This window comes from Podarcis gaigeae, assembly GCF_964106915.1.
Source record: "Podarcis gaigeae genome assembly, chromosome: 13".
In the NCBI taxonomy this organism is placed as follows: Eukaryota; Metazoa; Chordata; class Lepidosauria; order Squamata; family Lacertidae; genus Podarcis; species Podarcis gaigeae.
Window position 1 is genome coordinate 38,301,043 of NC_139689.1, and position 22,489 is coordinate 38,323,531.

The 22,489-nt window shown below is 44.4% G+C and overlaps 1 protein-coding gene and 1 long non-coding RNA gene across 3 annotated transcripts in view; both read right to left on the minus strand.

The window, feature by feature from the left end:
- LOC310830275 overlaps positions 1-22,489 on the minus strand; it is a 274,706-nt gene that overhangs the window by 99,565 nt on the left and 152,652 nt on the right. The window lies entirely within an intron of this gene.
- KCNA7 (potassium voltage-gated channel subfamily A member 7) overlaps positions 2,068-22,489 on the minus strand; it is a 28,709-nt gene continuing 8,287 nt past the window's right edge. For both annotated transcript variants that reach the window (XM_083709551.1, XM_083709552.1), the window contains one exon: positions 2,068-5,274. In XM_083709551.1, coding sequence (XP_083565677.1) covers positions 4,393-5,274 — 882 coding nt within the window. In that variant the 3' untranslated portion in view covers positions 2,068-4,392. The remainder of the gene's footprint in view (positions 5,275-22,489) is intronic.

Genomic DNA, 22,489 nt, shown 5'->3' on the forward strand with positions numbered 1-22,489 from the left:
CTGAACATTCCCCTAAGACCGGGTTGTAATCTGCACGTAGAAAACTAGCTCTTAAGGGGAAAGCAAGTCTATCTTCTGCACAGGCAAGGAAAATGTGTATGGGAAAGCATGTGTCTGAGGGCAACAGATGACCACTTTTCTACATGATAAACTTATGCAACAGTTTCCACGTGGGTTCCAGCTGTCTGGATCCACACAATAACAAGCCCCTGCTTCTATAACTTCTGAAATGTATCTGTTCTTTAAACAGTGACTTGTGTGTCCACAACAGCAGAGTAATAATTGCAAGGTAACTGAATATCAACAGCGACGCAGCCAGCACAAGTTTGGTTAGCAACGACAGTGCAGCTATTCTGTACACAAATCACACTGCGGTTACTGGATTACACAGAGAAATTACATGCTACTCGGATGTTCGAAAAATGCAGCATACATGCGAGGTCACAGCTGCTACAGAGATGGTTGCCACCTATATTTGTGGTCCTGGTTGTTAAACAGCTACAATGCAGCCACTATGAGATCGAAGGTTTGCCTAGTGTGCAGCTATGAAGTTCCTCCTCTGGTAAAGGCACAGAGCAGCAATCAGAAAAGAAGGGGACAACCTAAATAAGAGTCACCTTTTTTTCTTCTTAGCTGTGTACACTGGCTTAAAATGCAGCTTTCTTTTCTCAATTCGGATTGAAGCTGCAGTTTGGGAGGGTGGGGTGGGGAAGCATCAAAACACAGTATTTCATAAGGAATTATGGGATAGATAAGGATTGCTGCTAATGTTGTACAGTACACCACTTCCCAAACCAGTAGTGGGAGCATGCTGGGTGCAAAATAAATGGGAGTTTACTCCATTCACTCCAGTTCCAGTGTGCTCCCACCAATGGTTCGAGACTCAGTACACAGGACTGCAATGACTATGTAGCCTGCATTCTTGAAAAACGGTCCTCTGTGAGGTGCTTTCCCTGATTATAAGAGCTGTTTGACAGAAGAACAGACTACCTTGGAAGGTGGAGGACTTCATTAGAGGTTTTTAAATAGAGATTGGCTGGCCATCTGTCAGGGATTATTTAGCTGTAATTCCTGCATCGCAAGGGGTTGGACTAGATGACCCTTTGGGCTCGCTTACAACTCTACAGTTCTACGATTCTATAAAACCAGCTTCCATCCAATTAGAAAACAAAAGCTGCAGCGAAGGTGAGGTTGTATACTTTGGAAACCAGCTATCATGCCTGTGCAGATGTCAGCACATGCACAGATATCAGCTTCAGCGAATTGGAGATCAAATCAGGTAATGTGCTCTGGGTGAAAAACATCCCTCTTCCTCTCTCTGATGTGTAAAGCAATGTAAAAAAAGAGTCTTGAAACACAAATGGGAAGGGGTGACATCCCTGCATTTCAAGCTGCTAATGTGTACATATCCTGACACCTAGTTTTGTTGTAATAAGTGCACGTGCACAGTTTGGAGAATGTGGAAATAATTTTTCTCTCTCCCTTCTCATAAAACTGGAACCCAGGGCATGCCACTGAAAGCATACGGCAGGAGATTTGACCATAGGCAAAGAGGAAGCAGTAACTTTGTGCAGTACGTAATTTGTGGCATTAATCCACATTGCCCCAAGATAAAAGTGGATGGTGCACAACTAAGTATTACCTAGAGTAGACTCGCTGAAGTAAATGGGCCTAAGTTATTCGTAGAGGGCAATTCTGTCCGTGGCTGCTGGTCACAATGGCTGCTTGCAGCATCAAGTGAGGCAGTGTGCTGCTGAAGACCATGGCAGTGTGCCACTGCTAGGATTACAATTGCTTGTAGGCTTCCCAGAGTTGTCTATTTGGCCATTGTGGGAAATATGATGCTGGATTAGATGGGCTTTTGATCTTACCCAGCGGAGCTCTGCTGGAGCCATACTTACATGGACGGAACGCCACCTGAATGATCACAGGGTCCTGTCTTGTCCCTGCACACCAGTTACAATCTTCATCCGCTGTGGTTTACAATGTAAGTTAACACTCTGACATAACTTACAATTACCTTGCAAACCAAAATCTGATTGAAGAAGTGGGGGTGGGGAGGCAGTATTGGCATAACTGTAGCTACCCTTTTATTTATAGGTACCACAATCACTCTTTTCTAAGGTAATTGCACTGCTCTTCATTTCTACCCAGACACCTTCAGCTTACTCACACACATTACTCACACAATAGCTTTTATTCTCTTATGGCATAAGTCTTATGCCCATCCTAATGAAGCCCAAGTAGCTATGGATTTCTTCTTCTTCATTTGTAAAGCATTTCTGCTCTGCATTCTCTCTGCAGCCAGACAGGGTGAAAATGTCACTGTGGATGAATGAATGTAAACTTCCCCTTAGGTCTCGCTCTACCCAGCCTGTAAGACCAATGGAGCAGGAAACAATACATATTAAGACAAGAAAGGTGGCTGGGAGAGTAGGGATCATTTGCTGGATACTTGCTGGGTTAAGACTTTTGAGAAACGCTTCGCTGTCCCCTCCTGCGCAAATATCTCAGGCTAGATCATAGGGGTTGACTTTGAAAGAGACATCACTTATCAGAGCAGAGATTCCCTGGAGGGAGTGAAGGGTGCTCTTCAGCTGGCAGAAGACCAAACTGAGCTCACGTGGCTAAGTGTTTTGTAGCTAGCCAGACTGGGGTGGAAGAGGGCCATGCTGCGGCTTGAGTGGATTTGAAAATGATTGAACGGAAGGTGGTTTTTTGCCCAAGGATACCAGAGAATTGTGACTGGGCTGAGAAGAAGGGTCAACTCAGAGGGTGCAATAAGGCAATCCCCTTTTGAGTTATGCAGGTGGAAAGGCTGTAGCTCAGTGGTAGAGCAACTGCTTTGAATGCAGATGGTCCCAGTTTCAACCCCTGGTGTCTCAAAGTAAGGCTGGGAAGATTTCTACCTGCGATTTCTACCTGCTAGTTATGTAAGATTTCCTGGGAGAGCCACTGCCAGTCAGGGCAGATTGTACTGAACTAGATGAACCAATGGTTTGACTCAGCAGGAGGCAGAATTCTAAGCTTAAGACATTCTGGTGCCAGAGGCAGAATGTTCAAGCAGTATTCTTCACTCTCCCCCTTTCCTTGGTGGTAAACATTTAATGCTATCTAAATCAAGATGGCTGTCCTGTGGTTCTCCCTGGCCCATTGACTGTTCTAGCTGGGGCTGATGGGAGTTGTAGTTTAATAGCATCTAGTGGGCCACCCCTGAACTCGGTAACTGATCAGCTGCTGCCCTTTCATGGGTATCACCAAAATTTGAAGCATGATGTAGGCTGCCTTGCCCTAATGATCAGTAGGGAGTCAGTCCTAGAGATGGGGCAAAAGGTTTGGCTGTGCTGCACTCAACTGCCCTCTTGGGAGGGACACCGAAGCAGAAGAGGACAGGCTTGGCATTTACCACCTTGTAATAAATGGAAGAATGGTTTGGGGCTGAGTCTTGGAAGAAAAGGGAGAGCTGTCATAGGATCTGCATGCAAGGCAGATGCTCTACCAGTGAGCTATGCTCACAACAAAACAAAAGTTATGTAAGAATTACACCTTTGTTGTAGCCTAAGAAATTAACATGTGTCTGCCCCTATCCCTTTCACTGTGGATTGTCAGCAAAATGAAATATAGCCACCTAATGAAAGGGGATCCTATAAAGAGGGACAGATGGATGCTGACAACTCCTTTGCTTCTGCCAGTTGTATCCTGGAGATGTATTTACAGTCCCCTCGCCTAACAGTGTTCCCTATGATACCCTGATTCAGAAGCGGGTGGCTGATGGCGTTCCCTTATTTATCCCCCGCTCTTGCTATTTGGGACCGGGTCGCTCTGGGTATGTTCCACTGTGCGCTCCAACAGATGTAACCCAAGAACGCATTGCTGTGATTTCATGGAGGCATCTTCATGCCAGGGCCTCTTTGACTCACAGAAGGGTAGCGGCGTGTGACAAGGCAGAGGGAGAGGGGAGTAAAAAGGAGCAGAGGAGGGCAGGAGGGACTGTTTCTTCCTGGATGGACTGCGCCCTCAGCCAACCAAGCAAGGAGCAGAGCAAAAGGGTGTGTCTGTTTGTCTAACTGTCTCCTTGCGACCGAGTTCACGTGATGCCCCCTTATTTTCTGTCCTGCCATGTGCTCCGCCGGCAACCCACTGTGACTTGCCCCATCCCAAATTTAATCACAGCTGTCTTTCTCTTCCAGTCTCCTCTCTAAAAGTGATGCAAAAGGTTCTCTCTGTACCCAATGTACTGTCTTTGGCTTCGAAAGCCAAACCAGAGACCGGCGTTTGGGTTAATTGGTATTTTGGGTTTTGCTTTTGCAGAGCCTTCCAGTTAAGACAATGAGGTGCAGGGCTAAGTCAGGTCGGGGTGTGGGGATCGGTCACTTGGATAGGTAAGGTGGGTCACACTTGGGTTACGAGACGTTTGCTGGGGTTTTCCGAGTTGCCCATAGGCACCACGCCATCTAGCAGTTCCGAATTGGGCACAGTATGGGGGGTATCCCCATGGTGATGCTTCTCCTTGAGGTGGGCCCTCTCCCGGATAGCGGCAGGGGCAGGGGAGGGCGGCGGGGTGTATGGGCAGGTGGTAATGTGAATGTACTGCCCTGTCTCCTCGCACTCTGTCTCACGGTGGTAGAAATAGCTGAAGTTGGAGACAATGACAGGCACTGGGAGGGAGATGGTGAGCACTCCAGCGATGGCACACAGGGAGCCTACAATTTTGCCACCTACAGTCTCAGGGTACATGTCACCGTACCCCACGGTTGTCATGCTGACCACGGCCCACCAGAAAGCCGCAGGGATGCTGGTGAAGCTTGTGCCTTCGTGGTCAGCTTCGGCAAAGTAGACAGAGCTGGAGAACAGGATGACTCCGATGAAGAGGAAGAAGATGAGCAAGCCAAGCTCCCTCATGCTGGCCTTGAGTGTCTGCCCTAGGATCTGCAAGCCTTTGGAGTGCCTGGAGAGCTTGAAGATCCTGAAGACCCTCACCAACCGGATGACCCTGAGGATTGCCAAAGACATAGCAGGCTGGCCCACACCCCGCTGGCGGGCAAACTCCGTGCCGAGGGCTACAAAGTAAGGGATGATGGCCACAAAATCAATCATGTTCATGACGTTCTTGAAGAAGGCGGGCTTACTGGGACAGGCGACGAACCGCACGAGGAGCTCAAAGGAGAACCAGCAGATGCAAATGGTCTCAACGATGAAGAAAGGGTCTTCAGCATGGGACTTTTGTGGTGGCAGGTGATGTACTATGCTGCTGTTCAAACGGTGATGAACCATCTGTGGAAAGCAGGAAGGGGTGGGAGAAAGGGAGAAAGAGAGAGACATTAAGGCATCATTGTGTTAATATGACTTATTAAACCTGAATGAGTTCACAAAACTATCTGCCGCACAGCGAGAAATTTGGCTGTCATGCTGGACTCAAATATGATGCTTATTACCAAGCTACACTGCTCATATGTGTTTTTACCCCCTGATTTTGGTTTTGTTTGAAATTCTTACTCTGTTTCAACAGAATTATAACAAAAAATATCTGTATAGTACAAAGCATTAGGGTCAAGGCAAAGTGTTTAGTCCACTTCTTCAAAGTAAGATGCAAGGACTTGCATCCCTGGATATATTTTGTGCCATTCTGTCAACCTTTCCCCAAAGACCACTGCATCGCCTCCTCCAGCACAGAAAATGGAAACAAAGCCTTCCTGCCTTCTTCACATTTTCCATTAACACAATCACAGCTAAAACATACAAGTCACATCACTACCATAGCATTCACACTAGTTCCATCACAAGGGCTGTGGCCAGTCCTCCACTCGGGCAGATGGGGCATCTGTCCATGGTACTACTGAAGGATGCTGATGGGAGTGCCCTTGAGATGATAGCCTGGGGTAATGGGTCGTTCACACAAGAAGATCAAAGGAAGTGGGGCCTCTGTTAAAAGAGGCCAGTGCTTAGGATAGGGAGGAGAGTAGGCTGGGATGTGACTTTGGAAGCGAGGCAAGCTGCAGGGCACAGAGCAATAATGCTGCTGTGGCTAGGGGAGAAGCAGGACCTGCATGGAATGCTGATGCTCTGAGCCTCTCTATGGCAGGTTCAGGTTGTATATATGGGTAAATGAAACATATAACACAAAGACACCATAGTCTCTGCTGTGCCTCATTGTCCAAAAGGAAACAGAGACCCTTGTAAGTATGCTTGAAACTCCCTGGAATCTCAAACTGCTCAGAGATTGAGGGTGGCGTGTAACAATACTTACTACTACTACTAGCCTTTATTGGCACAAGGTGTAACAATACTTTAGGCCCTACTTCGTTATCTTGATCGAAATCCATTTTAACTGTGTTAAATTGTATTTTTGAAATTACTCTTGGACCTCATGATGAAGGGCAGGTAAGAAATCTACTGTTGTTGTTCATTATTATTTTACTTGGAAACCATCCAAAGCTACTTCGGCAGGAGGAGGAAAGCAACAGGCGCAAGCTGACTTTGGGTGGTGGCAGCAAAAAAGAGCGACTTTGACCTATAAAAATAGGGAAAGCAGAAAGGAACGAAAGCAGGAGGAATGAAAAATGTGAAGCTAGGTCTAGAACATTAAAAAAACCAAAAACCTTTGCTCAGCAGATTTAATTGTGTCACTGCTCCCTGCTATCCTGCCTTCTTTTCCTAGTTTAGAAACTACATTCCACTGAATGCTTCATAATCCACAATATGAACACTGGCTAAGTACACATCATATATTTATAGCTCATGAACCCCCCCCCCCAAAATCCTGGAAACTGTAGTTCCCCTCACATAGCTGCAATTCACAGCACCCTCATCAAACTACAGTTCCCAGGGGGCTTGGAATGTGTGTGCTTTAAATGCATGGTCTGTATGCAGCAACTGAGAAGTTCTCACTTTTCCCAAAAGACTTCCTCAACTTCCCCCCATATAATTCCTGTTCTGTACATGACACCACAGTTGCACAATTTTTGCACCACAGAGAGCAGTTCAGGCTGTGCTTTCACATTGTAATCCATGACATCCTACGCACCCCGTCCTGCAGATGACCTCTTCTTGGTGGTTCAGAATAATGGGGAAACCGGGAAGAGAGGTAGGCATGTGCATGATACAGAGTTTGGTGGTTTACAGGCCATCACTGTGAGGTACTCATTCATACACGGAGAGATGACAGAGTATAGTAGCTAAGAGACTTGGCTGTGAATCAGGAAGGAGGGAAGGGGAAGGGGAATTCTGTTCAGATTTTAATGCAAACCTATCATTTAACTAGGGACGCAGGTGGCGCTGTGGGTTAAACCACAGAGCCTAGGACTTGCCAATCAAAAGGTTGGCGGTTCAAATCCCGACGGGGTGAGCTCCCATTGCTCGATCCCTGCTCCTGCCAACCTAGCAGTTCAAAAGCACGTCAAAGTGCAAGTAGATAAATAGGTACCGCTCCAGCGGGAAGGTAAACAGTGTTTCCGTGTGCTGCTCTGGTTCGCCAGAAGCGGCATGGTCATGCTGGCCACATGACCCGGAAGCTGTACGCCGGCTCCCTCGGCCAATCAAGCGAGATAAGCGCCGCAACCCCAGAGTCTGTCATGACTGGACCTAATGGTCAGGGGTCCCTTTACCTTTACCTATCATTTAACTGGCACCTTCTCATATGCAAACCAAAACCAAAGCTACCTTTTGAAATTTGCACTTCTTTGAATTTTGCATTGCACTTCTTCAACCAAATAGTGTGCATAAAAATTCATATGTTAGTGAAAAGAAATACAAGAATGTTTGCTTAAAGGTGTACATCAGGCAAAATTTAATACAAAAATGTGAATATCAAACAAATGTGTAAGATAGGAAAATGGGAAGCCAGAATGGGCAGATTTATTCTAACTGCAGGTCCCTGGTTGGAATCTTGCTACTGACACGAACCCATAGGTAAAGGTAAAGGGACCCCTGACCACTAGGTCCAGTCATGACCGACTCTGGGGTTGCGGCACTCATCTCGCTTGATTGGCCGAGGGAGCCGGCGTACAGCTTCTGGGTCATGTGGCCAGCATGACTAAGCTGCTTCTGGCGAACCAGAGCAGCGCATGGAAAAGCCGTTTACCTTCTCCCCGGAGCGGTACCTATTTATCTACTTGCACTTTGATGTGCTTTTGAACTGCTAAGTTGGCAGAAGCTGAGACCGAGCAATGGGAGCTCACCCCGTTGTGGGGATTCAAACCGCCGACCTTCTGATCAGCAAGTCCCAGGCTCTGTGGTTTAACCCACAGCGCCACCCGCGTCCCGATACGAACCCATAGGCAAGCCACATTCTCAGCCTTTACAACCCCCTCTCTCTGCATCTGCAATGTGGAAGACAATAATACTGACATGCCTGGCTTAAAGGGTTATGGTAAGAATTGTAGCTAGATACACACAGGAAGCACTTTGAGCACTTACAAGCTGTATACTGGTGTTAAATATTATTTTATTACTATTCACTCTGAATGCTTCAATTGAATTAAGTTGAATGAACAGCACATTTTGTTCTCAATGGATGGTATTTTGTTTCTAATGCTTTGGAATTGAAAAGCTATGGAGTATACAGAAACGGTACATTCCTTTACTGATATGCATATACAAGAAAATGAGAAAGATGGAAGAGCTATTTATTTTTATCCTTTATAAGTTGGCAAGTGAGTTCTGTTAAGCAACTCAGGTCTCCTGTTCTGTTTCCACAGCTGGCCATTTCCCATCCTCACTGGAAACAAGCAATTTGAGGGAATCAAAGCAATTTGAGGGAACCTGTGAAGAACAGAATGAAAGTTCTGGGTACGTTTAGCTCAGTGAAGAGAAAATTCTGGCTGTGTCACTATTCCTTTAAAACATGTTCAGAACACACCCACACCCTGCCCAACAGTTTGTTAAGAGTTGCTGGGAATTGTAATTCTGTGAAGCGCAAACTACAGTACCCAGAATTCGGGGGGGGGGGGGCACAAATGTACTTTGAATGTGTTTTAAAGATACAGTCTGTATGTAGCCACAGGGTAACTGTCTTCAAATATCCAAAGAGCTGTCAGACAGCAGATGGGAACAAACTTGTGGAAACTGCAAAGAAACAGATTTTGGCTAAGCATTAGCAGAACATTCCTTATGGTAAGAGCTGTTTGACAGTGGGACAAACTGCCTCTGGAAATGGTGAGATCTGCTTTACTGGAGGTATTTAAGCAGAAGATAAATAGCTGCATCTTACAATGTAAATCCTGAATTGAGCATGGGACTAGTGTAGATGGCCTAGAATGTCCCGTCTAAAACTTTATGATTTAGACCCCTTCTGAAACTCTATGATTCTGTGACTTGGGCTGCATACACACTATACATTTAAAGCACATGGCTTCTCTCAAAGAAACCTGGGAGTTGTAGCTTATTTAGATTGCTGGGAATTGCACACTGTGAGGGGTAAATTACAGTTCCCATGATCCTTTGTGGGAGCAAGTAATCTACTTTGGGGGGTTCTTTGGGGGAACCACATGGATCCACAGTGGGGTAGGGAGAGAAGGGTCATATAAAAATGTATATATTGCCCATTGGGAGCAGGGACACATACCAGCTTGGCCTATATATTCTCAGGGAGAATGAAAGCTGTTTCTAAAGTCTGGAGAAAAGCCGAATGTCAAGGTCAAACACCCCTCCCAGCTCTGTCCTCTGGTCAGCTCTAATTTCCTGGCTCGCTAATTTTGACTCCTGTTCACTATATAAGAAGGACTTGTTTGCTTTGCAAGCAAGTGAGGTGTGTAGTGGGTTAACGGGAATTCTGTCTCAGATCTGTTTGGACTCAGAATAGCCCCTGGACTAGGTCAGTCTGTCTGATGCCCATGTGTAGAGAGCATACTTAAGAGCTGCATTCAATGTTAGGCATGCGCAGAGCATGTTTTAATGAACATGACTACCATGCGTCCATTCATTTCAAAGGTCCTCCCCTGAATAGAACTTAGTTGCTTGACACTGGCTTAGATGCAAGCAAGGCTTTTTTGCATTTGTGGTGGAGAGAACCCCGGCAGTCTCCAGAGAAATCCTGCATTTTCCACGCAACCTGTGTCGATTCCTTAGTGCCTACTGTTCTCCGGACAGCTCAGAGTGGAATCAGTTCAGCTGTCAAGCAATCTCTAATCCAGCTATTGGGAGGCCTCAGATTTACTTCACTCTGGTCTACAGAGGGAACTGCATCATTTGCCTTTAGAGACCACTCTCTAAAACCCATAGCACATCCTACATACTAATAGCGAAAATATTCTCCAAGCTAGATCCTCCATGCAAGAGGGAGACATCAACCAGCTTAGGACATCTCAGCAGTTTGCAAAAGTACAAAAAACCTTTTGGAGGGAATCCTAAAGGTGGAGAGAGAAAGCCCAGTTACAGCTTAATCAGGGGCATGCGGTGAAATTTTTCGTAGGGGAACAGTTAGGGCCAGAGGTGCCAGTTTGTGAGGGCAATGAGTTGCACATGTGATGTCCCAACATTCTGACATCATGCGCATGAGCTTCCTGGACTTTGGGAAGGAGGCACCAGTGTGTTGGAGGGCAGAGGGTACGTGCAGCTAATACTTGGGACGCTTGGCAACAGCCTGGTACTGTCCCAATTCACACCATTTTTGGTCCAACAGGAAATTAATTAAGTGACACAAGCATCCTACCCACATTTGCCCTGGAGGAAACAGGACTGAAGTTGCCTTTGTTCTGCAATTTTATTATCCATTCTCACTCTTTAGAAGGCACAGGCTTTAGGCTTAAATAAAACAAATAATCTGTGTTAGGCCTCATGTAGAGGATCAAATCCTGCTGCCATTATGAGATTACGCAGACATATTGATCCTACTGATTTCCAATGATTCAAACTGCAGATGCGTAGCTTGTTACTCCACCAGGGGACTTCCACTGTATTTAGCCTCTTCTTGATTGCAATGCACATATTTCTATACTAACCAGAGTGCAGAAATTGTGTACAGTATTTCTGGGCCTGATTTAAGGTGCTCACCTTAGTGTTTAAAACTCTGGGTGACTTAGGTCCCAAATATCTGAATGACCGCCTCCTTCCCTACAGATGCTCTCAAAGGTTAAGATCAACGGAGGTGCATCACAGACATTAATTTTACAGCTTTTGTGGTGTGCTGAATTCAAGGGAGGGGGGAAGTGATGTACTTGAAAGGTATGGTGTGCATGCAGCAATCTGATGTCATTTAAATGGTGCCATAGGTGGGCTGCCTCACCCTTTCTGAATTGTAGGGCTGGTCTAGTTTGCCCTATAATCACACCAGCAAGCTGAATGCTGGTTCCCTTCACGTCTGAGGTGTGCTGCCTGCACTTAAAAAACATTTATTTTAAACAGCCATATAATATTGATCCTACACCTTAAAAAGCAAACTAATGAAAACAGTTGAAAACTCCTCTGGGAACTAGGGATAGGGATTTTTCAGAGCTTACTATTTGACAGAGAAAAGTCTGTTGAGTATTTAATGCTAAGGGCGTCCTCGAACTGGCCTCAGAGTACTTAAGACATTAAATATTGTCTTCCTAGGCTCTTGACGGTTTAAGTCATTAAGTTACAACATGAAAAGGGTAATTCACAAAGCTCCTTCCAGATCTGGAAAAAGAGTACTTCAGCCAAGGTGAGAGGAGGGTGAAACTGAAGGCGCTTCCAGACTGTCAGCATTTTGGGATGAGATTCAATTGCCTATCAGCACATTCAGATTCAGCGATTAAAGTTGAATTGCAGCTCTTGCGCAACAAAACCTCTTCCTCTTCCCCCCAAATCAGACTTTTTGCAGGAAGGAAAGTGATAAGGAAATGTACTGGAGAAAGAGGGATAACATTTGCTTGTTGCAATGTTGCCTAACCTCTCCAAAGACAAAACTGAATGAATGCTCAATAAATAGCTGATATCACCTCATCTCCTAACACAAACTTTCTGCAAACAAATCAGGATGAAGGCTTGATTAAACAGGTCATCTAGGAAGCAACTTTAGCCTCAAACATATGGAGGTTCTTCACATTTCAGAGGTCATCACGAGAAAAGAGGGGAAATAAACTAAGGAAACTTCCAGATTGTCACCATTTTCAGGTAGTATTCAATCACATCCAGGTAAATTCAGGTTGTGAAATTATAGTTGATTGGGAAGTCTTGTGCAGCAAACCTGTTTCCTCAAGAGATTGGACTTTTTTGTGATAAGGGCAGTGATGGGGGAATGCACTGGAAATTGTGGGGCAACAGTGGCTTTGACACAGTATCATCTAACTTCCCTGTAAACAAATCAGAATGAATGCTCAATAAATAGCCAACTTTCTCTAATCTCACTGCAAACAAATCAGGATGAATGTTCAATAAACAATTAACCAAACTGCAATCCAAACTGAGGCCATTGGCACAAGCCTCATCATGGCACAAAATCAGAGAAGCAAGGGATGCAACAGAGGAATGTACACACTGTACACAGAAAACACATTGAAAGCACATGACTTCCACCCAAGAATCCTGGGAACTGTAGTTTGTTAAGGGTGGTTGGAATTATTATTATTATTATTATTATTATTATTATTATTATTATTATTTTTACATCCCACCTTTTCTCTTGACTGGGACTCAAGGCAACCTACAGATAAAGTAGAAACAGCTAAAACATTGGGGGGGGAACCATCATTAAAAAGAATTAAACATTAATAGAATTAAAACTATACATATGATCCATTAAAATTATTAGTTCTGTGAGGGGATAAACTACAGTTCCCAAGATTTAATGGTGGGTCATGTGCTTTAAATGTATGGTGTGTACATAGCTATACAACTGAAACAAAAATCAAATTGAGCAGAATTTTCAATTCCAGATCTCCAACCTCAACATTTGAGTTTTAGGGATGCTTTTAAATGTTAATCACACACCAGTAAGTGTTACGGTAATTGCTCTGGTTTTAGGTATGAGCTTGCTAAATTTACTATGCCCTTATTTTCGTTTGAGTGGCTCAAAACAACTGTTTTGGTCCTGCTCAGGTTCACCTTAACAACTAAATATACATTGCTCTTCAGTTAGCTATGTGTATATATGTGTATATTAGGGGTGTGGGAAACTCCTACTCAAGGGAACTAGCTTGGCGCAGCAATAACTGTGCCTTAGTTTAACCCCCGCCGGCTGCCATCAGGGCATTACATAAAACGGCTCTGCTGAATATAGTTCCAAGTAATTAGCCTGTGGTGTTGATGGCTTTCTAGACAGTGGAGGTGACCAAAATAAGACAACAAACGCCACAGATATGTCAGCTTCTCAGTTTCCGAGGGGATGGGGGGGTGCTGGGCTTAAGACTGTGAAAGGAATATCTTGTGAGTGACCTGTATAAGGGTTAACTGTGTCTTGTGGAAGGAAAACAGCCACCTCCAGGCTCTGTGTGCCCCTACAGGAGAAGGAGTCCCACAATGGGAACACAGAGAACCCTATATTAAATTTGCAGGAAAGGGCTTTGGTTCAAGCAGTTATGAAACACTACTTTTTAAGTATAACTTACACCTCTTGTCCCCGTCCCTTTGCTCAAGCTACTTTACATTTTGCATGGCTGATCCCATAGTACATAAAACAGTAACAGAAGACTTCTGGAACTTTACAAACTTTAAGATATCACACTCACACGCACTTCCCCCCTGTCAATAATAGGAAAAGTCTTGCGGATGTTTTTAAAAAGTTTATCATGATTTTATATTTGTTCTAATCCTCTTCCCCCTTCCGAAAGGCCTGTATTTGATACATTTTGCTATATTAAAGGTAAAGGGACCCCTGGCCATTAGGTCCAGTCGTGGCTGACTCTGGGGTTGTGGCGCTCATCTTACTTTATTGGCCGAGGGAGCCGGCGTACAGCTTCTGGGTCATGTGGCCAGCATGACTAAGCCGCTTCTGGCAAACCAGAGCAGCGCATGGAAATGCTGTTTACCTTCTCGTCGGAACAGTACCTATTTATCTACTTGCACTTTGATGTGCTTTCGAACTGCTAGGTTTGCAGGAGCTGGGACCGAACAACGGGAGCTCACCCCGTCGCAGGGATTCGAACCGCCAACCTTCTTATCGGCAAGTCCTAGGCTCTGTGGTTTAACCCACAGCGCCACCCACATCCCTCTTTGCTATATATTACACTGTAACTAAATCAGTAACAAATTGCTACTCCGTTTTTTAAACAGGTTGCGTAAATATGAACTGATTACTTGTGTTCGGTCTTACCTACTTCTTGAGGTTGTTGGAGGAGGGGAAAGAACCACTAATGCTGCCCTGAGCTCCTTGGAGCAACTGGTTTGGTTGTGATGGGTGCAGAGCCTTGGGGGCACCGCAACATTGATGTGGAATGGAAGGAAAGAGGAGTGGGGATGTCAAATTTTGGCATCGCTGAAATTTGAGACCCCAAGGTCCACCACTGCTTGGAGGAAGGGTATGTGGAAGCATAATAAATATATATGAAGTAAAAACAATCTTATGAGATAGGACTACTCTAAAAGAGACTGGGTTGGATCCAGACTAAGTTAGTAGCACTTTAGTTTTATTGAAAACATTGGGAAGCTTGTCGTGTCCAATGCCCCACTGAGTTCAGTGGGACAGGGATGGGCAACTTGCAGCTCTCTTGATGTTGCTGGACTCCAATTCCCATCAACCCTATGCTGATGGGAGTTGGAATCCAAAAACATCTGGCAGGCCACAGGCTCCCCATCACTAGACTCAAGCTTGACTAACATAGTCTGGATCAACCCCAGCCTGGGTAAATGTCTCTGGGTTTCCTGCAGCTCAATTCCCAAGAGACTGTGGTCGTATTCCGATTTTCCAAACCCACATACAGGCCAATGTGTTCTTACAAGCAATCGCACAGTCTCAACCCCCACAACTCACCTAAACCCCTGCTCTGTTTTTTCCACCACACCAGGCACTGTACAAGCCTGTTTTTTTATCCCCCAGTTCAGTCCATAAACCCAGAAGAACCCCAACCCTGAGCCCCCGAGTTTAGACAGCTGCTCTACCAACACCGCCTCCATGGGGTTCTCCAAGGTCTGGCACCTGATATCCTTTAACTGGGGATGCCAGGATGGGTTGTGGGACACCCTGCATGAAAAGCATGTGCTCTACCACCAGGATCCAGCCCCTCCCTGCATAAGTCAGGGAGTGGACAGGGCCCTCTGAGTTACCAGATGCATATATGTGTATGATGAGCATCTCTCAACACTCAGTTTGTTCATTTCTTGAAATTCAGATCTTTAAATTGCCCAAGATCACCATGTGGCTCCAAAACCCTTGATTGTTTGCACATGTGATACTTAAATTGTTAGGCTGGGGTTTTCTTTTTGCATTTGCCATATCTGTCATTTGTATTTTCTCTACAACTACACAAAACAGAACGTGCATTTTTAAAGAAGTCTATCTTCCACTTTCTACCAAACAAAGTTTATACAAGGAGTAGACCCATTGAAAGTAATGGTCCTAAGTTAGAGGCATGTCCATTAAGTTTAATGCGTATACTCCCAACAACATCCCAATATGTACACTAATAATACAAAAGGCTCAAAAGTGATTTTAGTGTCATGTGCAAAACTACTTCAATTTAGCTATTCTTTCCATCCTGTTCATATAAGGTGCTATATTGTATACACACTGGGTTGTATCCAAGTAAGTATCCTACTCAGAGTACGTCCAGTGAAATTAATGAAACTAACTTAAAAAGGTAAAGGTAAAGGACCCCTGACAGTTAAGTCCAGTCATGAACGACTCTGGGGTTGCGACGCTCATCTCACTTTACTGGCCGAGGGAGCCGACGTTTGTCCGCAGACGTTTTTCCCGGGTCTTGTAGCCAGCACGACTAAGCTGCTTCTGGTGAAACCAGAGCAGGGCACAGAAACGCCGTTTACCTTCCCACTGGAGCAGTACCTATTTATCTACTTGCACTTTGACATGCTTTTGAACTGCTAGGTTGGCAGGAGCTGGGACCGAACAATGGGAGCTCACCCCGTCGTGGGGATTTAAACTGCTGACCTGATCGGCAAGCCCTAGGCTCAGTGGTTTAGACTACAGCGCCACTCGCGTCCCTGAAACTAACTTAGTCATGCCCATTAGTTTAAATGGGTCTGCTCTGAGTTTGACTAAAGTTGGATGCAACCCATTTGCAACCCACCAACTTGACTAAAGTTGGATGCAACCTGGAGAATTAAGCCCCACAGAACTAAATAGGGCTAACTTCCAAGTTGACACTGTTCAACCTGCAGTTCATCCTGTAGTAAAGTAAGTGGTCACGTGATTGCTCACGATGCAACTCAGTTACAGCTTACCCCACATTTAAAATGTCACTGAAACCTTTGAAAGAGGTTGGTGTTATTGACACACTCAAGGCATGACAACCACGTTCAAAGCACATTCTTTGCCTTGAATAATTGTGGGCACCATAGGTTACCCCTCAGAGTCACAATTCCCAGCAGCTCTTAACAAACAGCCATGCCCAGAATTCTTTCATGGAAAGAATGTGCTATGGATGGATGTGCTTTAAAGGTATTATAGTGTGTACATAGCCTTTAGTCACATCCAAACTGTGCATTTAAAGCATGTTGCTCCCCACAGAGAATCCTGAGAACTGTGATTTCTTAAAGGTGCCAGGAATTGTAGCTCTCCGAGGGGTAAACTAATGTATGGTGTGAATACATTTGTGTTAAAGTACACAGCAATATAAGAAAGATGGGGACCAGAGGAAAGAAAAGGAGTGAGAAGGATAGGGAAAAGGGAACATACATAGGAGACTAGAATGCATATCTGTTTTTATTTTATTTATAAAATATTTATAAAATATTTATAAAATATTTATAAAATATTTTAAACTATTTTATTTATTATAATCTTTTATCTTTCTCTTTATTTTTATTTTATTTTCTGTAAAGTAGGTGTATGTAGTAAGTTTTGCAATGTGTGGAGTATATATTGTATTGTCGTGTAAGTTAATGTTGATTGTTTAATAAATATTTTTCTGATAAAAAATAGAATGCATATCTGTTATTCCTCTTGGATATGAATAAGGTGTAAGGGATGGATACATTGGCTGGGTTCACACCTTTACATGCTGTTTTATCATGGGGTTTTTTTTTTGGTGTTTTGTTTTTACTTGATCTTATTGCAGTTGTGAAGCAGGTCATAGTCAATAAAAGGAAACATAGAACATAAAGGAAGCCAGCCGCCTTATACCAAGTCTGACCACTGGTTCATCCAGTTCAGCAATGGCCTAGTTCATACAACACAATAAGTTAAACTATCACTTGCTGGGACTGTGCAACTGTGTGGGCTCTTGGAGAGGAGCTCTTAGCTGCTTTGCTTCTCCCTAGACCTTTTTAATGCTGCACTTAGCTAAGGCAAGGTTTGCCTTTGCATGTCATTCAAACCAGGACTTGGGGTTAAGCTCTCTCCTCACCAGTGTGCAAAATTCCCCTGGTGCCAGGCACGTTTTGCAACCGGTGCGGGTCCAGTTGTAACCAAGTGGAGATCTCTGAATACTGGGGTTCGCAACCGACATCTCCATCTGGCTGATCCCTCTTATAAGCAGGTAAGCAAAAGAGCTTATTTATTGCATTTATATGCCAACTTTTTCTCCAAAGAGTACACCGTTCACCCCCCTCCTCAGTTATTCCCTACAATGACCTTGTGAGGTAGGTTAAGTGGCTTCTCCTTCCACAAGACGCCTCAAACACCTATCCAGACATTCATTAATTTCTAGGTTAGATTTTCCTTTGAAATCCATGAGGACTAGAAACAAATGGGTGTGGAGATGTTCAGGATTTTGCTTAAAGGTTTTAATCATAGCTGCTGTCTCAGAAGAGAAAGCAAAAATTTGTGTTGGTAATTGAAATGAATGCTTACTTCTATTAAAAAAAGTCAAAACCTCATCGCACTGAAATATGGAATTGTTAACTGTAATCAGTTCTCAATTAATCACTTAAAAGCAAAAACACTTATGTAGTAAAAACCAGGCAGAAGGGGAAGAAAAACCCTTCCGAGCTGCATTATGCACCAGGTATCTCATCTCCATAGCTAAACAAACTTTTGTCATTTGCAAATGATTGGCTCAGCTACCATATATAGCTGGTGACCACCAGCATTTTAGCATCTGAGGGGGCTGGTATCAGCAACAGAATATTCTCAAACATTGCAGCTGCTCTGCAAGGGATGTGAAAAGTCAGTTTGACTAGGCACTTCAGGACTGATGGAGAAAGCAGAGGTGGGGTGCTGGCTAATCAGACAGATTATAAAGACCAAGAGGTGGGGGAGCTAAACATAGGAAGCACAGAGGAAGGGTGAATGAAAGAAGAGATCATAGGAACATAGGAAACTGCCTTATATGAAAACAAAAAAAAATTCCTTCCAGTAGCACCTTAAAGACCAACTAAGTCAGTTCTTGGTATGAGCTTTCGTGTGCATGCACACTTCTTCAGATACAGTGTATCTGAAGAAGTGTGCATGCACACGAAAGCTCATACCAAGAACTGACTTAGTTGGTCTTTAAGGTGCTACTGGAAGGAATTTTTTTTTGTTTTGACTATGGCAGACCAACACGGCTACCTATCTGTAACTGCCTTATATGAAGTCAGACAATTGGTCCATCTAGCTCAATAATATTTTCTGATGCCTGGCAATGGCTCTCTGGCATTTTAGACAGGGTTCTCCCCTAGTCCTATGTGGAGATGCTAGGGATTGAACCTGCAACCTGAAGCAGATGTGAAACTACCACTAAGCTATGGGCCTTCATGCAAAGAAAATAATAAGTGTGCTGAGAAGGAGGGACCTGAAAGAAGTATAGATGGAGAAAACTGGAGCCTGAGAGAAAGGTGCAGGGAGGGGGCGTGCAGTGGGGAAAGAGGAGATGACAAGGAGAAGTGTAGCTAGAGACTTACTGTCCACAGGCTCCAGGGACAGAGGAGGCTGGGGGCTGTTGAACCATGGGGGCAATATGAGGAAGAAGGTCCCTTTCAGTACAATCCTATGCAAGTATATTCAAAAGGAAGCCCCGCTAAGTTCAGTGGGGCTTACTGCCTACAAAGGCTGCAACCCTATACAGCACAATTACCTGGGAGCAAGTTCCACTGCACTTAACAGGCCTTGCTTATGAGTAGACATCACAGTGTTAGTGCCCCATTACACCCATCTGCCAATTTTGACGACTCCTTCCTTGCAAGTGGGTTGGGGGAAATGTACAAAACACCAAGCTTTATTGTAAAACTCCCTAAATTTAGGTTCCAGAATTTAAAAAGGGCCCAAAGAGAACTGGTTGCTCTGAAAGAAGAAAATGGCTTCTCTTTGCAAAATGTTATTGGAAGGCGGCATTAGATGCAGGTGTTTCTATTGGTGATGTAGATGCTTCCATGCTTGCACCGAAACAGGTATCAGGTAAGGGTCTGTGTGATGCAGTCCATTGGGCAGTCCATGATGTGGAGGGGCAGTGGGGGCTCTGCATGGCAGCGTGCCCCATAGGGATTCCCCTCTTGGCCTCAGAAGCCAGGTCCTTTTGGCCTTTGAAGCTAGAAACATCACATCAATTATCTCCTGCTGCCTCCCCTCATCCTGCTGCTGTCAGGATCCCTTGATAGTGAACACAGCACCAGGGGTGTTAATCCAGCCCACCTGCTCATGCCCCCTCCCACCCCCCGCCAGCCGCTGCTGCAGAGCCAGCAGCAGGTTAACGCCAGTCACACCAGCAGGAAGGCAGGCGCCAGAGAAATCTTGCTGGACAGCCAATTAGGGCGCCTAGGCTATCTCTGAGAGGATGGGGATTTGCAAGGTATGAGCAGAAAGTTTTTAGGAACGATGCACAGTGGTTATAAAGAGGATGGAGGTGGACAAATTAGTCAGATTCAGGCTGTGTACACGCTCCCATTTACTCTGTATCCAGTGTGCTCCCACCAATTATTTGGAAAGTGGTGTGCACAATGTCAGCCATAATCCATATCTATCCTGTCATTTCTTATGAAATACTGCATATAGATATGTCCCCCCCCCCAAAAAAAGAACCCCAAACTAAATTTGATCTGCATTGAGAAAAAGAATAACCTGGCTGCATTTTAAGCTGGTAACGTACATATGGCTGTTGTGTTGTAATTTTTTAGTTGAAAAGGAAAAAAATCATTTGGTACTATCAGTTGGATCCAGACTCAGTTAGCTGTACTTGGGTCCCATTAAAATCAATGGGACAAGTTAGTTACAAACTCCCATAGATTTCACTGGGAATTAAACTTTCAGTACAACTAATTGTTGTAAACTGCCCCAAGTGATGTGTAAACACTAGAAGTAAACTGCCCCAAGGTATAAATCCTTACGCAAATTTATCAATAAATGCTTCCAACCACAGCAACGACAGTTCGGTGTTAGTTTTCATCACTGAACAGAGTCTTATGTTTTGAAATAAGTCATCTTCTGCCTGATCATGTGAAGGAATTTGCTTAGATCAGTTGAAGGACCAGAACTACCAGACACATGACTGAAAAAGAGCACACTCCATTTGAGAAATTCATTTGCTGTGTTGTGCAATGTTCCAACAAGAAAACAAGAAGAGTGTAAGTTAGGAAAGAGGAACCTATGGCCCTCCAGATACTGCCAGATTCTAACTCCCATCAGCCCCAAGCAAGCATGGGCAATGGTCAATGATGATGGGAGTTGTAGTCTTAGAACATCTGGAGGGCCACAGATGCCACACCCTTGATGTAAATACAGATAACTCTAAGTCAACCTTCTTCCGTTAAATCTAACTAAATAGTCACGGCTCCCTCTCCCACATGCTGCCATACAGCTGAGTCCACATTCATCAAGGGTAATGGGTCTAATCCCCCTGCAAAGTTAAACACCCACCACACATACACCCTATTTCAATTCCTGCAGAGAAATACGACAGCTGGGAGCCAGAACTCCAGAGCCCTCTTGGAAAGTGTCTAGTGGTTTAGAGTAAACTAACTGTGGGACACAAATGCGTGTACTATGACGACCTTTAGCAAATCATCTCAACTTTGACAGTGTACATTTTTGCCTGGATAAATACTGTAATAGGGGGAATAGGCAGCTTAACCCTTTCTCAGCCCAATGTTTTCCTGCCGCAACTTCCCAGTTTTATCTGCCCTCTAATTTCCTGCTGTGATTTCTCTCTGCCAAATACTCCTGCAGAGTTTTGAGTGCATGTTTCTGAAGGTCTAAGAGGTTTGAAATGGCTCTCTAGAAAGGAGGTTAAATGGGTTGAGAGAGAGTGGAAATCAGGACTCTTGCATCCCATCCCCATCACTTAACTTTTGTACAGCTACAAATTACACAGGCACACATGAACTTATTTTTTGGCCTCAGTGCTGGATGAGTGGTGATGGGAGGGCCTAGGTAGAAACATCTGGGGGAAGAGACTGTAAGGGAGAATTGACAAGGAGAGGAAGAGTTAAGCATCCACTTCCTGTCCACTATACTTGCTTGCAAACATCTCCCATCTTCATATTAATGATAAAGGGACAAATACAGGATTGGGAACTCCATGATATGCAGTCTTAGGGGAGGGAAAATAAATTTATCACATCCATACCATACAATTAAAGTACTCTTATGCCACATTAACAGTCATGGTTTCCCCCCAAATATCCAGGGAACTGTAGCTGGGAATTGTAGCTCTGTGATGGTGAATCCTTCTCATCATTATTTGGAGGATGCCGTGACTATTAAAGTGCTTTAAGAATGCCTTAAATCTATGGTGTGGATGTGACCAGAGAAGAGAGAGAAGAAAAAGAGATCAGAAACAGGACTCAGCTATCTCCGGTACTTCCATGTAAAATATTATGTTATGGCCAAGCTCTCTAGTCAGCGGTTATTTCTAATAAGCTAAGCTATTTTGCTGCCTGATGGGGAAAGCAGCAATTGGTGTTCTTCAGCTCAAGGTGTATAGTACCCAAAGCCAGTGAAGGTATTTTGGTACTTGAGGCACAAAATCCTAGAAGAACACTCTTCCTGGGTGGCAAAAATACAACAGAGATAATGAAATAATAATTTATATGATGCCCTTTCATGATGCCCCTAATCACTTGCCTGAGGTGGCTGCTTCACTCTGCCTCAAAGCATAAACTGCTGAGCTCTGTTTGAAAGCCATATCTTCCAACCTGGAATCTCTTAGTCCCTAGCACATAGGTTATGTTAGCTCACTGATGTGGGAAATGCATTCTCCACAAGTTTTAGAGATGAGCCTCAACATAGTCCCTCCCTATTCCCAGGATGATGGAATCTCTCTGTTCTTTCTAAGTCACCTGATCTAATCATACCACACAGGGATCTTACTAGCCACTGTTATGGGATTACTCACTCCAAAGCCCTGTAGCACCCAGCTTTCATCCACCACAGCAGTTCTTCTCTTTTGCAGGTTTCCTTAAGAACCACTTAAAGATCCTACCACATGGATCCTATTTTTCTGACCAGTTTCACACTGGCATTCCTGATCTCCAGGTCTAAGGCCCTACCTGCACTATAAATGTA